This window comes from Otolemur garnettii, unplaced genomic scaffold (genome assembly GCF_000181295.1).
Source record: "Otolemur garnettii isolate 467f Iridium unplaced genomic scaffold, OtoGar3 scaffold00017, whole genome shotgun sequence".
Taxonomy (NCBI): domain Eukaryota; kingdom Metazoa; phylum Chordata; class Mammalia; order Primates; family Galagidae; genus Otolemur; species Otolemur garnettii.
The window spans coordinates 12,345,015-12,357,969 of NW_003852412.1; the positions used below are offsets into that span (position 1 = coordinate 12,345,015).

General features: G+C 35.6%; 1 protein-coding gene across 2 annotated transcripts in view; it reads right to left on the reverse strand.

Moving 5' to 3' along the window:
* AP3B1 (adaptor related protein complex 3 beta 1 subunit) overlaps positions 1–12,955 on the reverse strand; it is a 256,948-nt gene that overhangs the window by 186,111 nt on the left and 57,882 nt on the right. For both annotated transcript variants that reach the window (XM_023510871.1, XM_003785933.2), the window contains exons 4-6: positions 6,621–6,716; positions 5,853–6,013; positions 4,057–4,123 (exon numbers count right to left, since the gene is read on the reverse strand). In XM_023510871.1, coding sequence (XP_023366639.1) covers positions 4,057–4,123; positions 5,853–6,013; positions 6,621–6,716 — 324 coding nt within the window. The remainder of the gene's footprint in view (positions 1–4,056; positions 4,124–5,852; positions 6,014–6,620; positions 6,717–12,955) is intronic.

Here is a 12,955-nt window from a genome sequence, read left to right on the forward strand (position 1 = left end):
GCCCAGGAGTTGGAGGTTGCTGTGAGCGTGATGCCATGGCACTCTACCTAGGGTGACAGCTAGAGGCTCCGTCTCAAAAAAAAAAAAAAAAAAAAACAGAAAACATAAATGGTAACAACTTGCAAAACTACCCACAAAAAAAAAATCAGTAATGAAGCAAAAGCAAACATAACACCATGCTCCAAAATGAAGTAGATACACTCAAGAAAAGCATCTGAACACTGCGGTGACAGGACTCGCCAGTGTAATTAGAGAAGCGAAATCAGAGTCTTTAGGAATTGGGAAAGAGGAAGTAAAACATCTCTAACTGCAGAGATGATTCATTCTCTAAGAAAAAAAAACAAAGAGAACCAATGAGAAAACTAACTCAAACAACAGAAGAACTCAGTAAGGAAGCAGGATACAAAATTACCATTCAAAAGAATCAACAGCCTTCTTATATATCTACATAACAAGTTCAAGGATATAATGATAAAGCAATTTGGATTTACTATCACAGCAGAAAAATAACACTAAAGATAAAAACAACTCTAAACCAGTATTTATATATCAGTTCCCATCATACTACTCCTCACAGAAGTACATTATAGCAGCTCTGACACACTGTCTCTGCATTTGGGGAAAGCAAAAAAGTAAATATATTGTAGATGATGGGAGCCATGTTTCTTAATGTTGGAGAGGAAGTTAAAGTATGACAAGGAGGAAGCTAGAAGGAAATCCATGCTGGAAAAAGTTGCTTCTTACTACAGATACAAAAAAAGACATGTTTGTATGTTTTTAATTTTTATTTTATTTTTATTTTTATTTTTTGCAGTTTTTTGGACAGGGCTGGGTTTGAACCCGCCACCTCCAGCATATGGGACTGGTGCCCTACTCTTTTGAGCCATAGGCACCGCCCCCTGTTTTTAATTTTTAGAACATTGACATATGCCATGTAACACTTTAGGAAAAATTAGTGCCTCAAAAAGGGTAGGCCATCAAAGCCCCCAAATGATCTATCTATGAACACGGAGCATGATACCATTTGAGGAAAAAAGATTAAAAATAATACCAAATATCTAATTACTATCATCAGGAACATAAAAAATTAATTCGGAAGTCATTCAACAAATATTAAATACCCACTATGAACGACTATTCAATATTTTTTCTTTCTACTATATTCTGGAAGTAAATGGTCAGAAACCAAGAACAGACATTCCAAATTTAAAGAATTGGTTTTTTGTTTTTTGTTTTTTATTTGAGACAGAGCCTCAAGCTGTCACCCTGGGTAGAGTGCTGTGGCATCACAGCTCATAGCAACCACCAACTCCTGAGCTCACGCGATTCTCCTACCTCTGCCTCCCAAGTAGCTGGGACTACAGGAGCCCGACATAATGCCCGGCTATTTTTTGGTTGCAGCCATCATTGTTGTTTGGCGAGCCCGGGCTGGATTCAGCTCAGTGTATGTGGCTAGTGCCTTAGCCGCTTGAGCTATAGGCGCTGAGCTCCAAATTTAAAGAAATATATCCTTATATTTCTTTTTAGTCACTTCTTTCTTATTTGGAATTTTTATTAACATCCTATATTATGATGTTAAACATTATGCTGAGAAATATGTATACAATAACTCTTTCAACCCAAACAGTAACAATAAATTAGAAATTTTAAGTCCTACGCATTTGTAAACTTGAACTCATGAAAGTTTAAGTACAAAACTACTAAGTGAAAGAAGCTCCGATATGAGTCCATTTCAATCTAAGTTCAAAGACTAATTTTCACCTATAGCATGCTATATCCTGTCTGGGTAAAAATATACCCATATACACAAAGATTTCATTCCCAGGTCATCTAAGAGATTTCTTTGAATCTATAATGTATCAGAAATGATGGTAAAAGAGATTAGAATAAAGGAATAGTAAGATCTATAAGAACTTAGCAAGTATCTTACATAGAAAAGGCTAATTTTTTTAATTACTAAAATATAGTTAACCATAGTATCAATATTATTGATTACAAATCTGGATCTTAGAAACAGACACCATGTCTGTCAAACCAAAGACAAAAAGGAATGAAATGTTTTCTCTGTCTTCAATCTATCCATATTTGATTATTGCCTATAGTATGCCAACTATGCACAGAAGAAATGCAGTGAAGATTCCTGCTACACTGCAGACTAAAAGAAATCTGCTAAACAGCCGAGGAATGAAACTCCAAGCATAGTCTCCATGTATAATACAATATTTTAAAAATATATAGTGAAGACATCATTAAAACGTTCACTATAACATATTCCCTTAATTAATGCAATATAAGTGGTAAGGGAGAAATGATAAACGAAAAAAGATAATTATAAAGGCAAGTAAAAGGGCAGCTTAAAATCCAAATATATTAATAACAGCATTAAGTGTGAACAGATGAGAAATCCAATCAAAAGCCACATACTGCTAGACTGGATAACAAAAGAAGAGCCAACTAGAAGCTGTCTACAGGAGACATCAGGTTCCAAAATACAAAACAGGTTAAAAGTAGAAGGGTGGAAAAAGACAGAAGGCAAACAGCAACCACAAGGAAGCCGGGACAACTGCACTTACATCAGGCAAAACAGATTCTAAAACAAAATTACTACTAGACTCGAAGTGGAGTGTTTTATAATGACAAGAGGAAGATACGTAGTAAAACAACTATATACATTTATGTACCAAACGTTTGAGCTCCTAAATATGTGGGTTGCTACAAAAGTTTTGAGACAGACTGTGTTACTGTCCATTATTTCACTTCCAAGAAACACGGCTGACACCTTTCTAATCCACCCACACAAGTGTCAACGTGCTCAAGCATCTTGGTGTTGCTGGGACAGCTTCATTTGTTTCCGTACACGGTATTTTTGATTTTTGTGCATCTCGAAACTTTTATAATGACTCACTTCTAAAAAGCAAACGCTGACAGGACTGAAGTGATTTCAATACACTATTTTCAAAAATGGACAGAGCCTATAGGCATAAGATCAATGAAGAAAATAGAAGATTTGAACAACACTATAAAATAATCAAACCTGAAAGACACCTAGAGAATACCCCACACAACAACAGCAGGATAGGGATTCTCAGTGATGCATCGGGCCTTCTCCAGCACAGATCATATGCGAGGCCATAAAACAACAGCTACATGGCTACTGCCCACGATATTAAATAGCTGCTATTCACGGATATTAGATGCTCTGTAATGACAGTATCCTAACATGAGCTGTAATCCTTTTCTTCTGTAGTTCTGAACCACATAAAGTGGGTACAAAAGCCCCATCTAAAATACCAGTACTCACAGACTAGTCACTCACAAACCCCAAAGGGCACCCTGTTCCTAAATCTTGGTGTCACATCACTACACACAAAAAAGGGGGTAAAGAAAGGGCAAGGAAGGGACATATACATTCTCCAAAGAGGACTCATTTTAGCCCATAAAATAATTCTAGGTGGCCAATAAAATAGCCTTGTAGGTATGGAAATGTTTTAATTATTTTTAAAAGCACATTTACAATATGAAAACACACCTCTCAAATTTTTCAATAGCTCTTCAATACTTCTTAGTACATCATTGTAAGAGAATCATTAATTCCCAGGTGATTGGGCTCATTAAAATCCTAGCAAATCATTGCTTGAAATAAAAGCTTTGGTTTTAAGAGCAGTTAACAGTTTAGCCATAGCTTAAAGAAAGCATTTTCTTTTTTAACGACTTGCCATTCTTCATATTACATGAAGAAACACGTAACAAACTTAGAATTTCAAATGTAGTCTTTTTTATTATGTAGAGAGTTCTGTCCTTTAAAAGATTTTAAAAATAAGTATGAGCCCCATTAATACATCATTTTGAAATTGATAAAAATAATTATGTCAAATATACAACGGTAAATGACACCATATAGGGTGGCACTTGAGGCTCAAAGGAGTAAGGCACTGGCCCCATATGCCGGAGGTGGCGGGTTCAAACCCAGCCCCGGCCAAAAACTGCAAAAAAAAAAAAAACACTATATCAATAAAAGACATTTGTACTTTAATGACATAAAAAGATATTACTTACTGTGCTTTTATCTTTCAGAAGTTTTTCAATTACTTCAATTAACATTTCCTTCTGATCCGGATCAAGACTAAAATATAAAAAGAACTTATGTTATTTTTTTCCTCCTTTCATTCTATCTTTAAATAATGCTTATTTTTTCAAGGATGCTGAGAAGTTTTAAAGGAAAGGAAAGAAAACAAGAATGAGTTCAAAATAGAAACAAACAGAAAACAAATTTAAAGTACAATCGGATGGTTTTTCTGATACATGTGTCCTAATCCTTCCCTCTAAAAGTTGCCCATTAAAGTATTTAAAGAACAAATTCACTTCTTAAAAAGTTGGAAAATGGGGCAGCACCTGTAGCTCAAAGGAGTAGGGCGCTGGCCCCACATACCAGAGGTGGCAGGTTCAAACCCAGCCCCAGCCAAAAACTGCACGCGCGCGCGCACACACACACACACACACACACACACACAGTTGGAAAACCTCAAGAGAGTAACTGCTAGTGGATAAACCACAAATTCTTCTTTTAACTGGGGGAAAAAATAACAACATAGCACCATTTTCTACTCTAGACACACCAGTGCAGTGAGTGATATGCATTATAAAACCTGCCAGATAAAACCAAGACAAATAAAAGGCAGTACTGAGATTAAAGCATTTGATATAGAGGCCTAACGGGCAGTACTGAGCTACAAGACTGTTAATTCAAGGCAGGGAGAGGTAAACTTGAGCCCAGTGATAGAAGCACTAATAAACCATCACAGCGAGCCTGGATCTTATCCCACAAGTTAAGAACGCAAAAAGGTAATTAAGTGAAAAGCATGATAAAACTTTGCCTGACAATTAACCTAAAAATATGAGATTTTACTTTTTTACAAACATTATCTAAGTTTGTTATTAATCATTATAATTATGTGAACATGTTCAAACATGTTATTTCTGTCAAATTCCAGCTCAAGTCCCTGTTATCAAAGCAGTCTTTCATAACTAATCCCCTCTCATTACTTCTTTCTGGTAACACTTACAATGTGATCACTGGCCCCTATCCTATCTAAGAATTGCTAGCATATCTTGGTATATACACATATATTATGTGCTAAAATCTTATTCAATTAAAGGTTGCCTTCCTCAAACATGTGATATGCTATTCATAAGTAAATACCACACCCTCTAGCATTTTCACACATCTCACACATTTAGCACAGCACTGTGAACACACACCCGAAACAGAAAAGGACCTCAAAAAAGCTGGTGAATTAATGACCCCAGAAAATAATACCAAGTTCAGGGCACTGTATGGTATTTGCTGAAATAGCATACAAACATGGTATGGTAGTACATACAAAAATCACTATATTTAAAAAGAATTTTTAACAGAATAGCTCTGAAAAAGAATCAGACAAGGAAAGGAGAAGCAGGACCAAAGATGAAAGAAGAAAAAACAAATATGAGTAAGTTGAGAGGATAACACACTTAAGATTCTAAGCTACAGTAAATAGAAAAAAAAATCTCAATTTTCTAATAATATGTGGACATATTATTGGACTATCTAAATGAGAATTCAAATTCTGATTATTTTTAAGTTATAAAATCCAGAAATTATCACAGGTCTGAACAGGCTTACAAATAAAAAACCTGCAGTGGGTCTCCATAACCAAAACAAAATTAAAGATGTGTAAAGAATGTTTGTAGGGGAAAAATACAGTCTTTGGGTTTACTTAGTATAAGGACAGGCTAGTTTTAAGAACCTCTGTGGTCTGTAACATTCCAGGTAACATTAGAGATCTCTGCCATACTGTGAATGAAGCACCTACCTGTACAATTTTTGTATTGCATGAGCTGCATTCTTCCTAACATATGGTGATAAGTCAGCAGACGCTTCCTTAATCGCGAGCATCATGATAGGTACAATAATGGGCACTCTAATACTTGACAGAACTCTCAAAGCACTTGCACGAATTAGTTGGTTTGGGTCCTAAAAATAGTGTAAAAATATTCATCAAAATTTCAAGTTTACAATATTTCAACGGCATCTTTACGGCACAGTTAATATGTGTTTATAGGGTGTGATATAACAACAGCTAAAACAATCTACTTAATTTAAAAGGAAAAGCCAATATATGGAAATGAGAGGGAAAAAGAAAAATTTATTTCTCTAAACAGTGTTTTAAAGAAATGTAACAGTTATAATTCTGATTGATCATTTATTACTAACTGTGCTGGGATTTTAGCATTTTATAATCATAAAAAGTTACAGGTCATAAATTTTATTTTAAAAAATGTATTATGTCTGCTCTTCGCATGCTTTCAACAATTAGTCAGTATAATGCTAAGCAGTTCTTCGAGACCTGATGATTATACTGAACATAAACATATAGAAGGTTTGCAACATAAATGGCAAGATTCCAGTTGGTTATATAAGCTATTTTCCAAGGTTATTGAATAAGCACTATGGGAGGCCTTTTAACTCTTTCAAGACACTACTGTGCTATTTAGTGGATTATTGTTCTACTCCTTTAAATGACACACTTTCAACTGTGCAAAAACCTTGCAGCTATTTGAGGGCTCACTCTATTATTTACCTTCAGAGCTCGCTGAAAAGTGCTTATGGACAAGAGTGCCAGATCCTGCTGTTCTTCAGCATATCGAACCAGGTAAACATATACCAACTTCTTGATCTGTTAAAGAAAAAAAAAAAAATCATTTACTCCTGGCCAGAGTGAAAATTTAAAACTCAATATTTGCTATACCAAATCCATGCTCAATTTTTCTCAAGCAAATAACTGAATCTAATCAGAGTTTAGACAATAAAAGAAACACAGTATTTTGTGGAGTAATGAATGGGAACAGAGAAAGGTCACAAAGTGAGCATTTTAATAATGCAACTCTAATAGCAACATGCCATCAAGGTGCTCCTTCTCTTAAAGGGGATAAAATAATCTCTGAGCAAACATCAAATAAGAATATTAAAATAGTTTCAAAATGAACGATATAGGTAATAGAAAGAAACCAAGTACAATGATGGGCACCAATAGTCCCAGCTATGGGGAAAGAAGACACAGGAGGATAGCTTGAGCAACACAGAATCTTATTTCTTTAAAAAAAAAATAAAAATACAAAAGTCAAAGCTAAAATAAATAAAGCAAATAAGAGAGAGAATTTGGGCCCTATCCATTTCACATTTAAATATATATTACACAACATTTTCTGCTTAATATGAATAACAAATCATATTGGACCATAATGCCAACTTACTGTAATAAAAATTCAAAGACTAGATGTATATTCTGAAAACAATTTTAAAGGCAATTTAATCAATAACTTTATAACAAAATTATGCACAGAAAAAAATAAATGAAAAGAAGAATCTGAGTTGGAATTCATCAATTGCTTCCTTCTAGCACTGCTCTTCATCTGTTATCTCCCTTCTCAAATATCCTCACATGTCCTCAAATGCCCCTGCCTGATTGCTCTTCTTATATCCCAGCATAATAGGTTCAGTGCCTGTAGCTCAGCAGCTAGAGCACCGGCCACATACACCAGGGCTGGTAGGTTCAAACGTGGCCCGGGCCTGCCAAACAACAATGACAACTACAACAAAAAAATAGAGTCCAGCGTTGTGGTAGGCGCCTATAGTCCCAGCTACTTGGGAGGCTGAGGCAAGAGAATGGCTTAAGCCCAAGAGTTTGAGGTTGCTGTGAGCTGTGACGCCACAGCACTCTACCAAAGGTGACACAGTGAGACTCTGTCTCAAAAGAATAAATAAATAAATACCAGCATAATACATACCTAAAAGTTTATGGGATGTTCAGATTACATAGGAAATTGGGGGCAATACTATGGATAGAAATAGCTATAATTGATGCTGAAAAAAAATATATAGTGCTACACTGAGCCATATTTCACGTCATGCTAACCAACCTGGACCACTTTAAAGCAACTGCCATGGCCTGCCTTCCTCCCCCACCTTCTCTTGATACTACACAGTTTTGAGTTTCTTTACCTTCCCACTTTCTACTTCTACTCACTCCAACTTAACTACATTCCTTTCAGTGTAGCACTCATAGCTACAAAAAAGGTCTAATAAGAACAAACTAGATAAAATCTCTGATAAGATACTTCCACTAATACAACCAGGGTCCTTTTCCAAATGTACTGCTAACTAAATCAAACCATACTTGAGCAACTGTCCTTGTGGGATTTATTTACTTTCTTTTAAATGAAGAGCAAAATCTTACATTTATCTGTAAAAATCTTCTAAAACTTGGATTCAACCCATTATGGTGCCCTGTTAAGATAACCTGAAACCTTAATTTCATAATCCAATCTATTTTGTCATTCTTTACAATTTCATAAGCACAAAAAACATAACAAGCATACTTTCTACATCATTATTAATAAAAATGTTAAAATCCAACTTACATTGATATCAAGCCATTCATCTATGCTATACGGATAGGTTAATAGGCAAAACTAACAGAAAAAAACCTGATTTCCAATTACTCTTCACTGTTGAATGGCTCCAGAAAATTATTTAAAAATCTACAGAGCTTAACCCAATACTCAATACTTAGAATCTGCCCCAAACTGCCTTTCTAGTAATATAGAAACAGTCTCCATCTATAACTTTCACTTTTTGTCTCAATCTTCACTCAGGTTATCTCTTCAAGTTTTCTTCTTTCCACTGAATAAAATCTTCTCCAAGAACAAAAATTAAACAATAAAATGCCCACTGCTAGATAACAATAAATAAATTATGGTACATGAATATAACACTATATTATGCGCTGTATCTGACATTGAAAATGTCCTCATAGAATTGTTTTAGGATATAAAACAGTGTGCATTGAATAATCTCACTTCTGTATTAGGAAATTGGATGTATACATACTGCATCTTATCCAATCTAAGATACACCATCAATTCTAAGACATACCATCATTTTATGGTCCGCAAAGGAAAGAGTGACAACAATGAAAAAACGCAACTGCCCGCCACAATCACCACGAGTTGTTAAGATAAATCTCAATTGCAGAACTTTTAAAAGAGCAAACAGATGTGTTAAGAATAGATGCAGTATGGTAATAACAAATCTGTGTAGCATTAACCATGTGCCAGATACTGTTCTAAAAGTTTTACAGAGATTAACTCACTATATCCACACAACTCAATAAGCATTATTATTCCTATTTTATAGATGAGGAAACTAAAGTACACAAAATATGCCTGACCAAATTATCACATCTATTAAATGGAAATTACAGAATTCAAACCGAGTAAGCATAAAAGTCAAGAAATCTATAGAGCAAAATGTTACCAGTGACTATCTCTGGGTCACAGCATTAACCAGTCACTTCACTTTTTACACCTCTCTGTATGTATTACTTAAGGGTTTTTTCCCTCCATACGAACATGAAATAATTTTGTGTTCAGATAAAACAATAAAAATATTTTCATTTTAGGGGTGAATCTCATCTTTCCACATGTCCTTCAACATGAATTAAGAGTAGGTTCTCTGATTCTAATATTTTAGATAGTTTCATTATAAAAAGTTTCAAATGAGTATGTTTTTAAGTTCCCATATTCCTAGGAAAAGACAAATTTTTCTATACTCATGGCAACAGGTAGCCACCTGAACTGTTTTAAAAACTCATCTAAAATGAGCAAATTTTTTTCAAGTCAACCAATCTGTGACAGCCCTTGCTTTGAAGTTAGCCAGTTGGGAAAAAAACTCCCTCCAATAAACCCACATCACTGAGTGTGTGACCACACACCTACAAATGGTATCAACCCACTTAGGACCACACAATTCCATGAATCCCTTAAGTCTACCCTTCCCAAAAATCCACTATAAGATCAGCAATCTCTGTGCCCAGGGAAACGATGCCTAAAAAATATAGTTGTCCTTTGCTATAATAAGCAATAAATTCATTGCCTTATTATTTCAGATTCATATTATTTCAGATACTGAATGTGGATTTCATCATCCTTCAACACAACCTACAAAAAAAGTTCCAAGACTAGTTCGTTGAAGGCCCATACATCTTTCATCTGCACTGTTCAATTGCTAACATGACAATTACAAAATTCAGAAAATTTAACATCAGTACAATCCTGTTATCTAATAAATAACCCATGTACAGAATTTTCTGATATTATATTTATTGTATTTTTTCCTGATCCAGAATCGTGCATTATATTTAAGTTTTCACTTCTCATTAGTCTTCTTTCATCCATAGGAATTCCTCAGCCTCTTTTTTCTAAGATAATTTTGTCATTCTGGCTAATATTGAAATTAATCAGGAAATACAAAACATGGAGGAAAAACTCTACCTCAACTTTTGTTCTTCACCTCAATCTGCTATATGACAGCTGACAATTAAGTTCAGAAAACTTCATCCTAGAAAAAACGCTACATCTCTCATTGCTGAGTATCACTACGGTCACCTTTGAAGTCTTCCTCTTGGGAAGCTGTGCACTGACACCAGCGCCTAGTCCACCCTTCAAAGCAATTTGGAACTCTTTTTCTGGAATGGCCATCAGAGCTGTCGTCATAGTACCCTTGACGTCCTGAATGCCATCAAAATGTCTTCCTTTCGATGTTTATCTTCAGGTGAAGAAAAAAGTCTTGGGGGCCAGGTCAAATGAGTAGGGAGGGTGTTCCAATATAGTTCTTGGTTTACTAAGAACTCCCTCATAGAGGTGCCATGTGAGCTGGTATATTGTCATAATGTAAGAGCCATGAATTGTCGGCAAAAAGTTTAGGTCATTTTTGTCTACCTTTTCATGTAGTTTTTTCCACACTTCCAAACGATAAACTTGGTTTAACTATCCAGCTGATACAAATTCATAATGAACAATCTCTCTGATATCAAAAAAGGTTAGCAACATCATTTTGAGTTTTGATTTGGACTGACTAAACTTTTTTGGCTGCGGAGAAATGGCTGATTTCCATTGTGCACTCTGACACTTCCTTTCAACGTCATTTTGGTACACACATTTCATTACCAATGATAACATGGCCCCAAACATCCTCTTGCCTCTCCAAAAGGTCTTGGCAAACTTTGGCTCTCCTTTGCTTTTGTTCATACCTTTCACATCCCAAGATTTTCAGTTAAGATCTTCCTGTTTCTCTCTTGCTGTTTACTTGGGCTGTTATACTTCTCATAGTCAGCCAATAATTTTGACACACAATTTGACAATATTTTGTGATGTTTTTGTCAGTTCTGCTCGTTACTGTATTCCCTGACCACTCTCTCCTTATCAGTCACACTTTCTCTCCCGTCAGAAAATTGTTTAATCCATGTGCACACTGCCATTTCCTTCATGGCACTATCCCCATAAACTTGAACTAACATGTCCCTAATTTCACTTCCACTCTTGCCAAGTTCAACAAGAAATTTAATGTTTGTTCAATGCTCTAATTCAAGCTCTGACATTCTCATGATGGCACACAAAAACACAACAACAATAATGAATGCCACTTAGCAAGATACCAGCACATGTAGACACAAACACAACTGAGAGACACGGCTGTACTAAGGTTTTAAACTTTACCAAGTTGTTTGTATAGTGCTTGCTGCCAATGTTAAGGGCAAGGTGGTGAGTTTGCAACCTTAATTGTCAGACCTCATAACTTCCTAGCTAGAATATACCCAGCCCTTAAGATGTGTGATGGCCTACACGTACATTAAATTACTTATTTAATTCTTATATCTAACCTAAGTACCATTATCATCTCCCTTTCAAAGGAGACAAAAGTAAGGCACAGAGGTTTATATAACATGCTGAAGGTCACAGAACCAGCAAGTGGCAGAATCAGGATATAACCCAGGAAACAGGGACATACACATTTCTAACTATTTGATGTTGTGGACTGTCAAAGCAGCTTTATCTGGTGTTACAACAAAAGACTATCCTTCCCACAAGAGCATCTGAAAAGCTAGTATAAATTAAACCATCCAAGAATAAAATGTCCTTAAAATATAGACTCTTGGCTCAGTGCCCACAGCTCAGTGGTTAGAGCACTGGCCATATACACCAAGGCTGGCAGGTTCAAACCTGGCCTGGGCATGCTAAAAACAATGATAATTACAACAACAACAACAACAAAAATAGCTGGGCGTTGTGGTGGGCACCTATGGTCCCAGCTACCTGGGAGGCTTAGGCAAGAGAATTACTTAAGCCATAGAGATTGAGGTTGCTATGAGTTGTGACGCCATGGCACTCTACCAAGGGCAACATAATGAGACTCTGTCTCCAAAAAAAAAAAAAATTGATTCTTACCTTTGAAGGCAGAAAAAAAATTTACATTTCATTCCATAATAAATCAGTTTGTAAAAACAAAACTTGTTTACATCACTTAACCCTTAGTTAATAAATCTTATAACCCAAATCAGTACACAAGATCCAATCTATAGCTTTGTTGTTTTTTTTCACTTTTTTATTCAAATTAATATGTACACTATTTAGGTTACATTGTTCTCACTTCCAGGGTAAAGTTCCATCTGTAGAAGAGCCCCTCACCCAGGGAGCCTGTTACACACACCCTCACAATGTGTACTTTAGGTGAGATCCCACCCCATGCTCTTCCTCCTTCTGCCATCCGTCCTCTCCCCTTCCCCCTCCTGCTTCCTTCCACCCCCAAACTGGACTATAATAGTGTTTTACTATTTTTATGAACATGTAATTGCTTATACTGATTTCATATTAGTGTGGAGTACACTGGATTTTATTTTTCCATTCTTGAGATACTTTACCAGGAAGAATGTATTTCAACTCTATCCAGATAAATGTAAAAGATGTAAAATCTCCATGTTTTTAATGGCTGAATAATATTCCATGGTATACCTATACCACAGTTTGTTCATCCATTCATGAGTTAATTGGCACTTAGGTTGCACAACTTGGCAATTAT